Source organism: Cyprinus carpio, chromosome B3 (genome assembly GCF_018340385.1).
Source record: "Cyprinus carpio isolate SPL01 chromosome B3, ASM1834038v1, whole genome shotgun sequence".
In the NCBI taxonomy this organism is placed as follows: Eukaryota; Metazoa; Chordata; class Actinopteri; order Cypriniformes; family Cyprinidae; genus Cyprinus; species Cyprinus carpio.
Genome location: NC_056599.1, coordinates 12,450,174 through 12,466,798, shown reverse-complemented (window position 1 = coordinate 12,466,798; position 16,625 = coordinate 12,450,174). Strand labels below are relative to the sequence as shown.

Sequence of the window (16,625 nt, the reverse complement as noted above, 5' to 3'; positions counted from 1 at the left end):
ACTGGGCAGGCTTGTCAAATCAGCACTTATGTTATTGGAGGAGAAATCAATATGAGATAGTGGTATTTTTTCGGAACCATACATTTCTGTGCATGTAATGTGTGTTGAAAGAGAAGCACACTTTCAAAGTGTGTTATTTCAGTGATAAATACGTTAAAGAAATGGACTTAAGTGTGAAATGTATGTAATATTTAAAGACACCTAATTGCATGCCTAATGCAATTAAATTGAATTATGGTTTAAATTTAAATTACATGCAAATAATTGATTTTTTTTTGACCCACTTAAGTAAGACTTAAATACATCTTTATATGTCAAAATCTTTATGGTTGCCATATTTGTTTGGACTTATAATTTACATAATGAAATTAACATTACAAACATGTATTACGGTTTACATCTGAGTGCAGTGAATTATACAACATGATTTAGTTCTCAATAGGTGAAAAGATTAATATCAAAGACATTTCTTCTCCTCGAAATCCCTCAAATTATGTTTTGGAAGCAGTGGAGACTCAGTCGCTTTATTAATTTGAAACATCAGATGCATATTTTCCTCTTTTGGACAGATTGCTGCCCTGTCCCAGCACGTTCCACCTTTGTGAAGCATTAAAGAAAACAGTTGTTATTCCAATATGTTCGGATCACCTTCGCTTTCTCTTTCTGTGATTAGTGATTGTATTAGTCTCTATACTGTCATTCCCGGCTCACATCAGCAGTATCTCACCTGCATCATTCTACAAGTTCTTCTCTTATCTGAGGTTCCCTGAAATGAAAGTCTCCAGTCTTTACCTTCACTAACTAATGGAGACTCCGCAGGAAGAGACGAGTGCACATAAATGCAGCAGACATGTATACAAAAGCACTTTACTCAAGTGCCAGACATGTCTCTGATATGAACTCAAGATGTAGAAAGACGGAGCAGTGCAGTCAACATGGAGACCTCTGAGATTCTTTATCACACTCTATGGGTGGCTGGTCTGTTGTTGCTCTTCAAGGAAATCTCGAATGGTTTCATTCCCTGCCAGCTCTTATATCTGAACTGCTACATGAGACTAATTTGTTTCAAGTCACAGATGTGCTTTAATGTAACTGTGTGGTGTGCCATATGTTCAATGAACCCGGGTAGACAACAGAGGCGGTCACATTTCAATGATTTATGCAAACAGAGAAAGTGCCAAATGCAACATGAAGCCTATAAACACAACATAAATGCAAAGCTCTCTATTTTTGAAATGAGAGAACTTACAGGCCTTTAGTGTGTGAATTATGTGTGGATCAACGCTCTTATGCTCAGCAAGGTCTTTTCACAACTTAATCCCTAACATATGGCTTGAAGATACACTGGTTTTGCTGACTTTCAGCTTCCAGACAATTACTCAGATTTGAGTCATGCATTCATATAAACAGCATGTTCACTGAGTTGTTTAAAGTTAAAATTAAAGAAACTGGTAGAAGAACATCAAGTAAGCACTAAGTAGCACTCAAAATTCACTTGGTGCAAAATCTGTGGGGGCATGTGGATCCGTTTGAAAATGCATGAAACTTCGGTATAGAAAGAGAATAATGGATGAAGTGGAGATGGATACTCTGGACATCTGAATTGGTCTGTCTGAAACTCACTGATAGAATTCGGAATTTCTCACTTTCTGCTAAAATGTCCAACTTCATTCTTAGTAACTATCTGCTAAAACCAGAAGGAATGCAGGTCTAATTTATGAGAGTCTGACTAAATTGAGGTGAAAGTGTGTGTGAGAGTACAGAGATTATCTGAATATCTCAGAGGCTCTTATGTCTTTTGTTCCCTTTGTGCACTTCCCAAATCCGTCCCATGTTTATCTTCACACCCACAGGGCGGATTATTCACTGCGACAAGATTGTTTTTATGAATCTGAGAAAGGCTCTCTTTCATTAAACATTAATCTCTTTGTACGGCATGAAGGTTTTAATTTGGTTAGGTTACCCAGAAGCCACGCACCGTTGATGGACGTTTATGATATTCAACACGAAAAACATATATTAATCAAAATGATACAAATGCAAAGTGATCTGAGAGCAACAAGCATTTCCTGTGAAAAGACAAATATGTACAAGGTCACGCTGCAGGATACAACTGAGAGATTGTTATGTTTCATAGTGTGTCCCACACTTCCCCTTTTCTTGTTTTCTGTGTTTTTCCCCCAAGGAGGATCAAGAGCATCACTTTTCCTACTTTCTTCTATTTCTCTTCAAACTTTATGTGCGCTGGCTGGCCCACAAAGGTCTGTCATAGCCTGGTTTATGGTGATGTCAGTGCCATTAATTATTGTCAATTAGAGGAATCTATCTCGTAAAGGCTTGTCAGTCTGCGAGTCCAAACCAAAGTCGCAGCAGAATTTTTGGCCAAAGTGCTTCAGAAGCAATGTAAACTTTAGAGGCAATATAAAAAGAATATATTGTGTCGAAGAAAGTAAAGGCCCTGGTGGGCTTTCCCTTTTTTATATGCAAAGCATCTCAGCCTTGGCATGCAAAAAAGCACAATGTCATGCTAAGACACGATCTGCCATGTGGAATTTTTTATGTGTTAAACAACAGAGTGAATAATGGACAGATAATCAAACACTATGTATTCGAATGATGTGTTACTAGTGTAATTTGTCCATCCTTCCTTCTTTCCTTCCTCCCTTGAATTTCTAGGAAACATGGAGTAAAATAGGTGTTTATGCCCTGCTAATAAAAAACAAAGATTTTCAAGGCTTGGAAACCATTGGGTGAGTAAGTGAGTAATGACAGAAATGTGTCATATACACATACAGTGGTGGCCAAAATGATTATGACACTAGTATTTTCAGCAGCTAAAAAATGGGTTTAGGTCAGTTATTTCTCTCTTTTGCTGTAATGTGTCAGTAGGAAATATCAGTTTCAGTTGCAAACATTCATTTAGCCATTGATTGTAATAATCCAGTGACATTTGTTTGCACAAGGAGTCTGACAACAGCCAGAGATCTGATCTGATCATCATCAGTCTGTCTGGAATGACATGAAGAAACAGAACAAACTGAGACAGACTCAGTCAAGAAGAACCGTGGCAACGTCTCCAAGATGCTTCAAGAAACCTACCTGCAAAGCTACAGTACTGTTAAAGTTTTAGGCACTTCTATAAAATGAGAATGCTGTGAAAAATCAACAAACAGTGACAAAAACCTCACTGGATTATTACAGTTAATTGCAAAATGAGTGTTTGCAACTGAAACTGATATTTCCTACTGATACACTACAGCAAAAGATAGAAATAGCTGACTTAAAAAAAAAAATGTTGCTGAAAATACTAGTGTTCTAATAATTTTGGCCACCATTGTATATTTTGAGTAGGCCTACATATTGATCTTAGCTTGTTTAGGCTGGTTTTAAGAAGGTCTCTAATTCTGACTACCTGAAAAGTGCCCAAAACTAGTCCTCAGGCCAGCCTTAGACCAGTTATGCAGCTTAGGCTAGTTTATAATGTGCTCTCTCTATGCATTTTGACGGCTACATTATATAGGCCGATACATTACAACAACGTCACAACACATCCAATGTCTGACACGTGTCCTCTGGAGGCACCGTTTAGCACCGGAGTCTGGACATAAACGCATCACTGGAGGGAGAGGAGGGGACGGGGGAGAAAGTTTGGAAAGGAGTGAGAGGAGGCAGAAACTGAATGAGAGGGACAGAGCTTAGCGGTCTTGGAGGAGAGGAGGATACTCAGAGAAAAAAAGCCTCTCCATCTTATGCAACTACAGACCGGGACCGGAGCAGCACTTGCCTCTCTCTTTTACGCTTATGGCTTCTGGGTTTTCTCAGTCGTAATCTGCTGGTCGTGTGATAAAGCGCTCGAGTGGAGGTAACGCGTCCTGAACATGAGGCGACTGAAGCAGACTGCGGTCTGCGCGATAGTGCCGCTGCTTCTCTTTCTGTGCACCACAATGACGCATGCAGGTAAAGTATCCTAAATTTAAACTTAAACCAATAGTTTTTAAAAGTGCTTATTGTTCTCAATCAAATATCCTTTCATAATTGGAAACCACATATTTATTTCCTATGCACTTGTTACAGATGCGGCTTCAATAGCCTAGTCAATAACCTTTGTTAAGTTTTAAATTTAAGTTGCTCAAAATGTTTTGTTACGATCAGCGGGATGTTTTTACCTTAACCATTTTATAACGAGCATTTATTGATGTGGGGGAAGCTTGAGATAGCCTAAATGTTGAATAGGCTATGTTCCGCCGGTTTGAACTTGTTCTTTGAGTTTGAGGATGACTGACAGCCGCTAAGTTTCCAAATCACTCTACCTAAGTTTAGACTGTAGCCTATGTTTATTTTTCCGTGATTTATTCTGTGCTTTGCAGCTGTCTTTAGTATTTAAACATAAATTAGGCTACAGCTTATTAAAAATTATTTATATAGTTTTCGAATAGTATATCAAGTCTTTTTCTTCAAATGAAGCTTTCCTTTTTTTTTTTAACTGAGTTTGGAAGTTTTTGGTCATCGATTTTTTTTTTTTGTTATTATCAAATTTACATGTTTAAAGATGTTTGCCATCCCCATCACTTACTTAACCCCACCCTCTTTTCATGTGAACAGTTTGTTTGTTGCTATATAGCCTACATATCTGCTCAAACTTTCCAGTAGAAATACACTGGGGATTGTTACAACCCTCTTTTTCCTTTTTTAACTGATTTTGGTTATATTGTTAAGTAAATACACAAACTTGCTGATTCAAATGATATAGTTCTGTCATTTAACATCCATTACCTTGAACCAAGCAATTCATTAATTGTCACCTCAGGAGGATGGTGGTCATGTGTTATTTCACCCCCTCTAATAGCTTAAACTGATGGTGTTACAGTTCACAACACTTCCCATGGTCCTCTGTTTTTCTATTATACCCATTTTAATTGCTTTCACAACTGTGAAAAAATCATTAAAATCATAAAATCATTGATCAGGTGTAGTTTCCTGACTCCCATAGTTGGAATAGTCAAGGAAGGAAATTCTCTGGCAGACTGTCATGTCATGTTTGAGTTTGCTCGTGACTCATGTCAGTTTGCTGTGAAATAGTTTAACGTTGGCTTGAGACATAGGTGAATGAGTGCTTACTGACCTACTCCAGTAGATTAAAATTCCTTTTAGGAAGTTGGCCAAATCTGCTATTGTACAAATGTAGTATATATGTCAACAGCATAACCCGGAGCAGACTGCAGATGTGGGTTAGGTTCAATTGAAAACTTGTTTTGATGTCAGCAGGATTAGTGTACCCTACACAATTAATTTATTATACAACTATAATGTTGGACTTTTCTGAATGTGAAAAGCATGAAAAGTATTAAACAAATGCATTACTCATGCTGCTATTATGCTTAGTGTGAAAAGGTCAGTGGCATGTTTATAGAAATTATATATAAAGTGCATATAATCACTGCTTTTTTTCTGAGCATTGGGGAAGTGCAAGGTTATAGTAAACTGAAACTAAAATTAAAGTGTTTTTTCTTTTTAAATACATGTTAACTTGGATAAAGAATATTATAAAACTTTTTATTTGGCTATTTGCCAATGCAACATATCCCATGTTAATGTAGTTTAACTTTATGTATTAAAATAACTAAAATTAAAACTGAAATTAAAATATATTAAAACTGACATATAAAAAGAAGTACTAAATACTACTAATACTGAACACAAAACACAACAAAATTAATAATAATAAAAAAAACATTAGCTAAAATGATAATGAAAAATATAAATGTAAATTCTGGTTCAAAATATTAATAAAAACTATAATAGAATCTCAATAATAAATTACAAGATATTGTAAGCAGCCTGTAAACCTCCAAATTATGTTTTAGAATTTTCAAAATTTAATCAAAGAGACATTATGATGTAGGATACATTTATTATTTTTATATCACTAAGCAAAGTGACAATTGATCATATGGCTCCTGGCTCAGACAGTCAGATGTTCTTGCTTTTACTGAAGCTCAAGTTGCTGGAAAACAAAATCATCAAGTTTCATAAGAAGTTTCATGTAGTTTGAGTTCCGATGCCATTAAGGACACAGATAAATTAGTAGATTTTATAATTGCAATGAATTCCTTGTATATGTTGATCAGGTCAGAGAAGTCAGACTTTATTTCAGTATGAAGGGCATCTGCAGAGATGCAGTCACATTGGTATCACTCCTGTCTGATGCAGCGGTGGATTCTGATATGACGGAGCAGGATGTGGTTAGTTGAGTCAGCTGTCGGGTATTTGCATGATTGCTCCTAGAAAGTCTGGCATTAGTTTCATGTGTTTAAACTACAGGACTTTGTAGCCACAGTGTGTTGTCGTGTCTGACATGAAGAACAAAGGCATTTTTTCTGTTTGGGATTCTTCTGTGCCTCTTGCTCCCCATATTTATATTAAGTCTATCTGGCCCATCCTCTTCAAAGGCCTTGAGTTCTAAGGCCTGTGGGAGGACTATTTCTAATGGTGCATCTTCTCTTTATGGTTATTACGTGTGCCTGGTCCATGCCTCCTGCTCTGATGCCCCAGATCCTCACCTTTCACACAGCCTGTTTGGGAACTCCTGCAGTAGAGCAGCCATGCATGTTCTTTTTGATCCCACTGAACAAACAAATATATGAAACAGTATGGATGAGAATATTTAAAGACAAGACGCCAATGAGGATGGGAGATTCCACTCAAAAGAGCCCTTTCTTTCTCTAAACAGACATGCCTTCCTGCTGCTGAGGAACTTGGGCCATCAGTGCTGCTGTGTAAAATGTGTCCTCAATCCAGAAACAATACAAACATCTGGCTCACAGAAGCAGAGCTCCATCCTCATTTCTGTGTGGCTATATACTGTATTTTGCATTAAAGGACTGATCCTGTAAGAGGAGTTATGTTTATGATACCCATGTAAACAACTTTCCACCAAAGTCCCCAAGTCAGTTACTCTGGGGCCATATTTGTAACTACCCAGGAAACTATTTCTAGTCATTCAAGTGCAGCTGTTGTTTGTTTGAATGGGGGAAGACTGTTGGTCAAGGATATTCTTGAATAATATATTTCAAATTAGAAACAAATTCTATAAATAATGGTAAAAATGAGTATTTACAGGCTAGCCCACTTAATGCTCATTCTAGAGCAGGGTTGTCCAAATGTCCTGCAAGGTTTAGATCCAACCCCAAATAAACACATCTGAATCAGCTAATCAAGGTCTTCAGACTCACTAGAAACTTCCTGGAAAGTGTTGGAGCTAAACTTTGCAGGACACTGGTCCTCCAAGAGCAAGATTGGACACCCTTGTTCTAGAGTAAAGTAACTTGCAGTTGGTTCTTTGGACAAAGACAAAAACATTTCCACTCTTTTAAGCAACAGTAGTTGTACCCTGTTTGATCTGAATCTGAAATAGTGATTTATTTTCACATTTCCATTGGATGAGCAAAGATTGCAATCAAAGCGATTGCCATTGGCCTATCATAGATCAAGTAGATAATCAAAGATTTCTGCAGAACTAGTGACACCAAGGGGAGCGGCAAAAATTCCCAAACACTCCAGTCTCCTTTCTTACATGTTTGATGTCTGGTTTGATGTCCAAAAATATTTCCCCAACCTGAAATCATGCCACTGGTCAATGCTGAGCCACTCAAACAAAAGCAATATTGAAAACACCACACAACCACAGTTTATACTGAAAATCAACCTATGAATGACTTTCATAGGATTGTTCACCCAAAAATGAAAATTCTGTCAATTACTCACCCTCATGTCGTTCCAAACCCAAAGACCTTCGTGCATCTTTTGGAACAGAAATTGAGATATTTTTTATGAAATCTGGGAGCTTTCTGTCCCTGCATAGACAGCAATGCAACTACCACGTTCAAGGCCCAGAAAGATAGTAATAAAATTGTTAAAACAGTCCATGTGACATCAGTGGTTCAATCCTAATTTTATGAAGCTACAAGAATACTTTTTGTGTGCAAAGAAAACAAAAATAACAACTTTATTAAACAATTTATTCTCTTCCAGTCAGTCTCCGCCATCATTGACGAGACTACTACAATGTCACTTTCAAACCACTGCGAATTCTGTGTTTCGCCCTTACAAGGAATTTCAGATTGGATTTCGCCTATGGAAATTTGCAAAACAATAATAAATGTCACCTTTACTTACAGCTGCCGTACATTATTTAAAGCTCAGTAGCTGCAAAATGTAAAGTTCTGTCTGGTCAATCTTTAGACTGGGAGGGTTTGTGTGTTTAATTTGTATATTGGGGTGGGGGACAGCAGTGTTCCGTGAGAGACCGAGAGATGCAGGTGTTCCCTTTGTGGACCCACTTACAGTGGGCCTTACTGGATGTCTCAAAGTGAGCAAATATCACAAAACAAACTTTACAGGGAGAGGAATGTTAGACTAATGTGTGTAATGATGCTCAGCTCCCTGGCACAATAGTGCCGTCCACTCAGCAGTTCCCAGACTCTAAGTACGCTGGATACAGTATCCCACAGTGCTCCACAGCACCGTCTCTAAACCCACATACTGCTCCCACTGCCATCAAACTCTCAACACACTAGAGAAATGAATGATTCTGCAACTGAGAAGTCGTAGTTTCTTTTTTTTAGCTGGGAATCTGGTTGCATGTTGAGCAAGATGGGGATGGTATTAAACAATTTTGTTCCATCCAAACTGTGGGTTTAGTGGAGCATGACTCCTAGAGGAAAGCAGTTCTCTGCTGCGGTGGGGCAGATTCCAGGTTTTTCTAACAGCATCCAGCCACCATTCTGAACAACTTCCAAACATTAGCGATAACATGAAACAGACCCAGATTCAAATCTCAATCACGTTTATGCTCCAAGCTCTCAAAATTTTTGTGGAGCAGTTCGTCCATCTGCTTCATTTAGAGTTAGTCCATCAGGGAGATCTTAGTGGATTACTTCCATGCATATAACCACCATCCTACGCTTTCTAGGAAAAGTATGAACAAATGAAAGAGTTTGTTAAAAGAAAAATGAGGTAAAATAGGATCCAACCCCACACAAAAGGAAATTTGAGATTTGAACTCGTTTTTTGCTTGTCTAGTGTGGAACAAATGTTGAAGTGTGAGTAACTAGAGATTGACCATGGCTGAGGGGGCGTAAGCTGGGATAGCGTTTCTGCAGTGCCTTTGGGCGTGTCTGAGCTGCCTTGTCCCATCTTTCCTCGCTTCATTGCTTCTGCTGTCTATAGGGGTTGGCTCCAGGTCCCTTGAGGTCAGGGGTCACGATCAGTAATTCAACTATATCCAGCCTCAGAAGAGCCTTAAATGTTGTTTTTGACAGATTTAGTACTTATATTAGAGTATATTTTACAGTGTTTATATATACACAATACAGTTTGTGGTATTGTGTTTTAAAAAGCCGTGGAGAGAAACTCCAGACTGCCGGAGTCTTTCTCATGGTGTGGTAAATATTCCTGTGGTCTTGAGTCAATGTGGGAGGATATACACTGACTGATAAATACTTAAGGGAGTTCCCTCAAATTATAGTTTATTTTACAGCTAATAATTTAGCTAAGACTCCTATTCCAAGTGCACTGCTTTCAGTAAATAAAGACGCGGGACAAAATGACAACTGCAGAGATGGCAGGAACACAAGGTTGATGCTCAGAGGATGTTCATGGTGAGTGCAGACAGCCAGTATAAACCACAATGAATCATGTTGCAGAATTTAGTACATATTGTGCAAACATGAGATCAGTAACATAATGTTTTAATAGACTTTAACCAAAGCAATTCACTGGTTCATTCAGAGTTTAATTGGATCGATTGGAAAAGTAATCATATGATATACGAAAAATAGTATTTGTAGTGTTTGAGTTGGTTCATGGTTTTGTTTTTCTGACCTCTTTTGGAAGCCCCCTGCGTAGGGGAAGACTAAAAGGGATGTAATGTGACAAACTCATGAGAAAGTGATACCCTTGTGAAAAAGAAGAACACTTTAGTATAAAATAATATTGTTTAGTGTGAACTGAATGTATTGTTTTAGACACATAACTGCAAGTTAACTGCAATTCAATTAAAATGTATTATAATTTAAATTTAGATTAAACACAACTGGCTGAAATTCAGTGTTTTTTTGTTTTGTTTGTTTTTTGACCAAATTAAGTGAGATAGCTCACAGAAAAAAGATAAAATTCTGTTATCATTTACTCACCCTCATGTTGTTCCAAACCTCTATGTATTTCTTTCTTCTGCTGGACACAAAAGAAGATATTTGGAAGGTCCTCATTGACTTCCATAGTATATTGGAAGTCAGTGGGACCAGAATCTGTTTGGTAACCCACATTCTTTAAAATATCTTCTTTTTTGTTCAACAGAAGAAAAAAATTCATGCAGGTTTGTTTGGGTGAACTATTCTTTTAGTCCAAAGTGCTAGATACACACATAAACGTGTTTATGGGGTCAGAAGGTTCACTCATCAAGCATTCTAAGTAATTTGCAACTCACATATATCTTGAATTTATTCAGCAATCATTTGAGGTGATGCTGGAAAGGTGCCTCCACTGGATAAGCCCCCCAGACGAAGCATTTTGGGATGTGCCAGACGGCTGTAGGTGACATAGCTACAGGTAGATCTGTGAGAGCAGCACTTGGCGAAGCATACAGGTGAATAAAACAGACAGGTAGCACCGCCTTAGGTTTCACAGCCTCTGATGAATGTGATTTGTTGACTTGGCTCAGGTTTGGCTCTTGGCGGAGATACAGAGCATCAGCATGTTGCTTCTGGACTAGCTCCGGATATCCAACATGGCGTCCAGCCACCTGCCCCAGGCCCCTTCATGATGCTGGGGGAGGAACATTCCCTAGACCTCAGGAGATCTCAGTAGAGAAGGGCCTGTTTTGTAAAGGATTTGTTAAATTTTTTATTTTGGGCATGTTTTTTTTTTCAGTTCCTATCCTACTGCTTATGCTCTTGTAAACGCCTTGACTTTGTGACCATTTAAGGTTATTTCTTGGCATAATAGCCTAATTTCCCATGCAATATTTCAAACATTGGTATTCCTACGTACTGTACTTCAATGAATATTTCAGTTAGTTTGAAATATTATTGGTTTAATGTCATAAATGTTGATGCATCTTTAATTTGCGTTTCCTTAAGAGGTAACATGACGGTCTGTGTCTGGGATGCTTTGTTTTGAGAGCATTCAAGAACATATTCACTATGAGCTGGGTATCTTAGGAATGTGCTGAAAGAATTCTCACTCAGAGGAGGCATTTCTCCTCCTGTCCTCAGATCATTAAGCCACTGTTATTACTGTCATGTGAATTTCTCTGAGGTCAGAGGGCAGATATTTAACAGCACGCTGATTTACCCATTCCCTCTAGAATTTCATTCTAAGTATTTGGTAAACAAGTTTTACTGTCACTTTGAGCACAAGGTATTATCTTAACTATTAGTGGGTTGACATGACGTTTCAAATTGTGATACTGCAATGTGAAAAACTATACATCATCTAAAAAGTATTGTAAGCAACATTTTTATAATTGTATTATTTTTATGTGTACAGTTTTTAATGTATTAAATGAGAAACTACACAGAATATTTAATTTTGAAATTCATATGTCACATCGCAGGATTTTAAAATAATAGATAAGTACAAAAAGCTAAAATGTGATTATTTTCTAACATTTTTAAAGAAGAAAATGGAGTATATATTTCAAAGGCATTGTCAGGGGCAATTCCTTGTTGTGTTAGACTTCGCAATTGACTGGTTATGGATTAGACAGCAGTCAGAATTATGGTTTTGGTTGAGATGTTGAGTCGAGATGTCTGACATTTTCAAAGCTGAACCCATTAGAGTCCTGTGATAATTGGGCCTATTCTGACGCAGATTACATGGCTGTTCAGACATATAAACACCACTGACTTACTGACCTGTTTCTTCATGCACTTATGTGTATGTGTACAAATGTATGTGTACATGTATATTTAAATGAGAGCATAACAATAGTGTACAGACACCAGCTGTCTAAAGTTGCTGCATTTTTCCAATCATCCATATCCCACTTAGTTACACAGACATATTTACAGAACTGTCAAATACATTTCACCTCAGACTGATGGACCTAAACCAGTGAACATTAACAGATGTGGCTGAGTTGGGTGGCGTGAGACAATGGGCAGTGAGCCGAAAACTTCATTTATTTACAAGGTCTGTGTAATGAAATATATGGCACAACATATTGACACAACCCTGTCTAAAGTACCGTTAAATGAGTACCTGATGTTTTCCATTGTTTTTGAGTCTCGCCCGGATTTTAGCACCCCCTTTTTACTAGTCTGTCGCCATGCTTTGAGCCAGCCCAATATAAAGGCATCTGCTAAACAAATAAATAATGCCATAAAATGGAATACTTTTTTTCAGGCAGGCAGTTGGTTGGCATGGACAAACTTTTTCCACATGTTGTATTAACAGAGGAGAGAAAGGAGGGCCATGGAAACAGGAGGGCAATTTAAATTTAGGATCCTTGTTTCAGCTGACACACATGCCAAAGGTTGTGGTTAGTCAAAAGAACCCCCCCCACCCCGGTTACCTTCATTAGATTAACCTGTGCAATTAGAGATTCATTAAAACTGTAATTCAATAAAACATCAACAGCAGTTATTTCTAAATTCTATGAAGTGTTTTGTAAATGTAAATTCTATGAAGTGTAAATACATTTCAAGTGATCGTTAACATTTGACAGTGGAAGTCGTGGAGACATTGTTTTTTTTTTTTTTTAAAAGAGGCGCTGACAGGTGTCACCTGTCAGGTGTGTGTGTGTAACTATCTCAGACTAGACTGTTGTCATAGCTCTATCCCATAATGACACCCCATCCATAACCAGCTGTGGCCTTGATTTGAATGTGACTTCATCTTGAAGCTTCCAAGTAGATCGACACACTTTGAGTTGGCTGCAAATCAGCAAACTAACGGCAGCCAAACTCTCAGCTTGTTGTTCGATCTTGCCGTGACCCAAAGGGGATTGGCTTAGTGAATAATACAGCTGCAGGGCCATCAGGCTCTAGTGCTTTACATTCCTCATAGTGTTCCTAACTAGTATCATTCGATACATGCAACAACTTTTTTTTGCCAAGCACCATAGTTCTTTAGCCCAATCATACTCTTTTCAATGCTAAATAGTATTGAATGTGCACTTGTATTGTACTTCAGATATTAACAATATATTTTTTTGAAAACTGTACTTACAGAGAATCCAATATTAATGAAATAGAAGACTCTTTAAGTGTACTTACAGAGAATATACTTTCATGACTAAGACTTAATTGCACTTTGCAATATTGTTATTACAGCTAATCTGATCGATGTATTACGGGGACTGGAGTTGTCTGAAGACATGGAGGGAGTGTCAGTGGAGGCCGGCCTGTGCACCGAAAGAAAGGACACATCAGAAACAGACATGGCTTACAGGATAGACAAAAAGATTCAACTCAGTGCCCCAACCAAACAGTTCTTTCCAGGTATGGACTCTTTGAAACGTACTTTCACAACCCTACAAGCATTTGAGGCCATAGGATTTTTCTGAAGCACAAATTCTACAGGCATTGTGTTAAATGTGAACGATGCTTTTCTGTTTTCTTTATAGATTCTGCTTTCCCTGAGAACTTCTCTCTGATGACCACGGTCAAGGCTAAGAAGAACTCTCAGTTCTTCCTGGTGTCTTTGTATGATGAGCAGGGAGTTCAACAGCTGGGGCTGGAGATGGGCCGATCGCCTGTATTCCTCTATGAAGATCACAAAGGCCAGCCAGCTCCAGATCTCTACCCCATTTTTAAGAAAATCAATCTGGCTGATGGAAAGTGAGTGTTTTAATGCATTCCTAGTAGCCTTGAAGTGCTCTTTCTGTGTCTGTAACCGATAATATTTTTCTTCTATAATCTGATGTATTTCATAGCAAAACAGGATTTTTATTCAGACTAAATGTGATATTGTCTGATAAATGCCTGAATAGCTAATATAGCTAACAATAAATTGATTAATGGTAAACATTAAGGCAATGTGGCCTTGGTGATGTCAGCGGAAGAGGAAAATCGTTCTATAGAAAGAGAATGCCATTACGTTTCCATGGATTTTTCACAGTAAGACCAGGAACACAGATATGGTACCACAGCATTACAGTGTCCATTTATAGCATGTTCTTTCACATTTAAGCGACCCATACAATCCACCTCTAATAGCCATGCTCCTGGAAGAGCAGTAAATATCACTTTTACCCCAGAGTTAGTAGTGTGATAAAGCTCTGCTGTTGTTGACACTGATAAGCCTTGCTGTCATCCCTTCTCAGATGGCATCGGATAGCCTACAGCGTGGAGGGCAAGTCTGTTACGCTGTACCTGGACTGTAAGAAGGAGCAGACGCTGGAATTGATGCGTGGAGACAGCCCTGTGGTCAGCACGGACGGAGTCCTTGTTTTTGGGACGCGGTTGCTAGATGAGGAGGTATTTGAGGTATGAAAAGGAATACAAGGAAATGTATTACACAAATAGTCCAATTAGGGCAGCTTAAGGTTTTCTTAAGGCAAGACACAATAGGTTGAGGACTGTAAAATATTACTAATAGATACCAATGTACTTCTTCATTTGATTACTCACAGTACATTAAGACTGTTAATGTTTTTAGGAACGAAATGGTTCATAAGTCAGTTGAATGTTATGTGAACAAACCCCTCTGTAAAAAAACCTTCAAAGTATAGATAGGAATAAAAGAGTATTTAAAGATATAAAGGTATTTAACTTGAAATCTATAAATGAAAATAGATGAAGTAGATGAAGTTTTTACCCCACAGACTTAACAAAATTAAGCATTGCTTGGTAATACATAATAAATACATAATATAATGATATAAAATATTTTACAATGTAAGTAATTTGTATTTATTTATTTGCATATTTATTTTTGGCATTACAAATATCGTTTGTGGTTGGGCCGGGGTGAAAAATGTGCTTTGTGAGCCTAATAGGCTTTCTTGTGCTTATTAACACACTCTCTGTGCTGTAGTTTCATATTCCCCCAACCCTCTTCTCTTTAACTTCTTTAGAAATGCTGCAGTATGTGCTTGTCGTACTCCCCTGTGACTCTCAGACAAACAGCAAACAAGATATTTCTCTAGAGAGGTGACAGGGAATTTCAGATCAGCTTAATTTGCGTTCATACAAAATTCATATATATTTATGCCTCTGCTTTGCTTTAATGGAATAAGCAGTGGCAGTCTGTTTGTTTTATGTTTAATTGAATAGTTTGAAATAGAGTGGATCAGAGGCAGTTCTCTGGGCTGCTAAAGTTGGGGTCTTGTCTCCACAAAGAGGGATAAACAGGTGCTGTTCAGGCTTGTTTCCACTTCTAGAGAATGCCATCCTGCTCACCTTTAAATTAGTGCTGTCCGAATGAGCACACATTCACTTTTGTGAATTTTAAGATGACCCTTTACTCTCTGTATATTGTCTATTTTTGGAGCTATCTCAGATATTTAATTTCAAATATAAAACCTGTTGATGAAGACTGTGTATTTCCAAAGCCTTTTAATGAGAATGTTCATTGTGTTTCAGTTCTGTTTTTTCCAAGCATCAACACACCTTAAAGGGATAATTTGGATTTTATGTTTTACTCACTACTTTTACTTCACTTTTACTCACTACTTTTGGATTTTATGTTTTTACTTTTTTTTATTTTATACACCATTGTTTTTCAATATAATGAAAGTGACAAAATGACCAAAACAAAAATGTCTAAGTCTTGAAGTCATACTACAACAGAAATTGGAGTTGTTATTTAATGAGCAAGAGCTAACAATATCAGATTCCTTCCAAAACTAATCAAATTTTGGTCGATCCTGTTCCCAAAACTTGAAAGATTGATTCATGAATTAGATCCCATTCAATCATTGATTGACTGTTTTACACCAAAAGCTGTCAGTTTGGAACTGCTTTTACACTATTTTTATGTTTATGGTGCTTTTGTGTCATTATTAAATGGAAAAATGTCTAGCACGTTATTCGAGATGAATCTTTCTGCATACCACAGAAGAAAGAAAGTCAGACAGGTTTGGAAAGGCATAAGGGTAAGAAATTGATGACAAAATTTACATTTTTAGAAGAACTATTCCATTACGCTGGCTTCTTGTAAGATCTCTATTATCAGCCAAAGGGCATCTTTCCAAAATAGTGGATTTTTCTGGAGATCCAACATTTGATACATTTTGGGTTTCATTGTGCAGTGTGTTTGGGTTCATATCTGCCTATATGACTCTTTTGGGGTTTATACTGTATAACATTCAGATGAAAAAGCTGATAAGTTTGACCATGCACTGAAACTCCATGACTAATCACTTGTTTCTTGTGCTTGATGGTTCTGGCTAGATGTAGATTAGAGTTTAAGTCCCATCACTGTTCTTGGCTGTATCCTCATGCTTAAGTGTGCTGGACTTCTGGCATGAGGAGGGGTTGCACTGCAAAGCACCCTCAGGACGTCAACTAACATTCTGGCCAGTGTGGTTTTATATATTTTAAGCCACAGAAATACTCAGAGGGAATGCTATTGTCAGTCTAATGGACATTTAAGGGTATCTGCTTCCACCACACACACAA

The 16,625-nt window shown here is 37.7% G+C and overlaps 1 protein-coding gene across 1 annotated transcript in view; it reads left to right on the top strand.

Annotated features, from left to right (window-relative positions):
• The first annotated feature begins 3,617 nt into the window (after positions 1–3,617).
• The window catches only part of col5a3a (collagen, type V, alpha 3a), a 49,014-nt gene continuing 36,006 nt past the window's right edge, over positions 3,618–16,625 (top strand). Inside the window, exons 1-4 of the mRNA XM_042719741.1 lie at positions 3,618–3,957; positions 13,335–13,502; positions 13,628–13,841; positions 14,327–14,489. Coding sequence (XP_042575675.1) covers positions 3,879–3,957; positions 13,335–13,502; positions 13,628–13,841; positions 14,327–14,489 — 624 coding nt within the window. The 5' untranslated portion in view covers positions 3,618–3,878. The remainder of the gene's footprint in view (positions 3,958–13,334; positions 13,503–13,627; positions 13,842–14,326; positions 14,490–16,625) is intronic.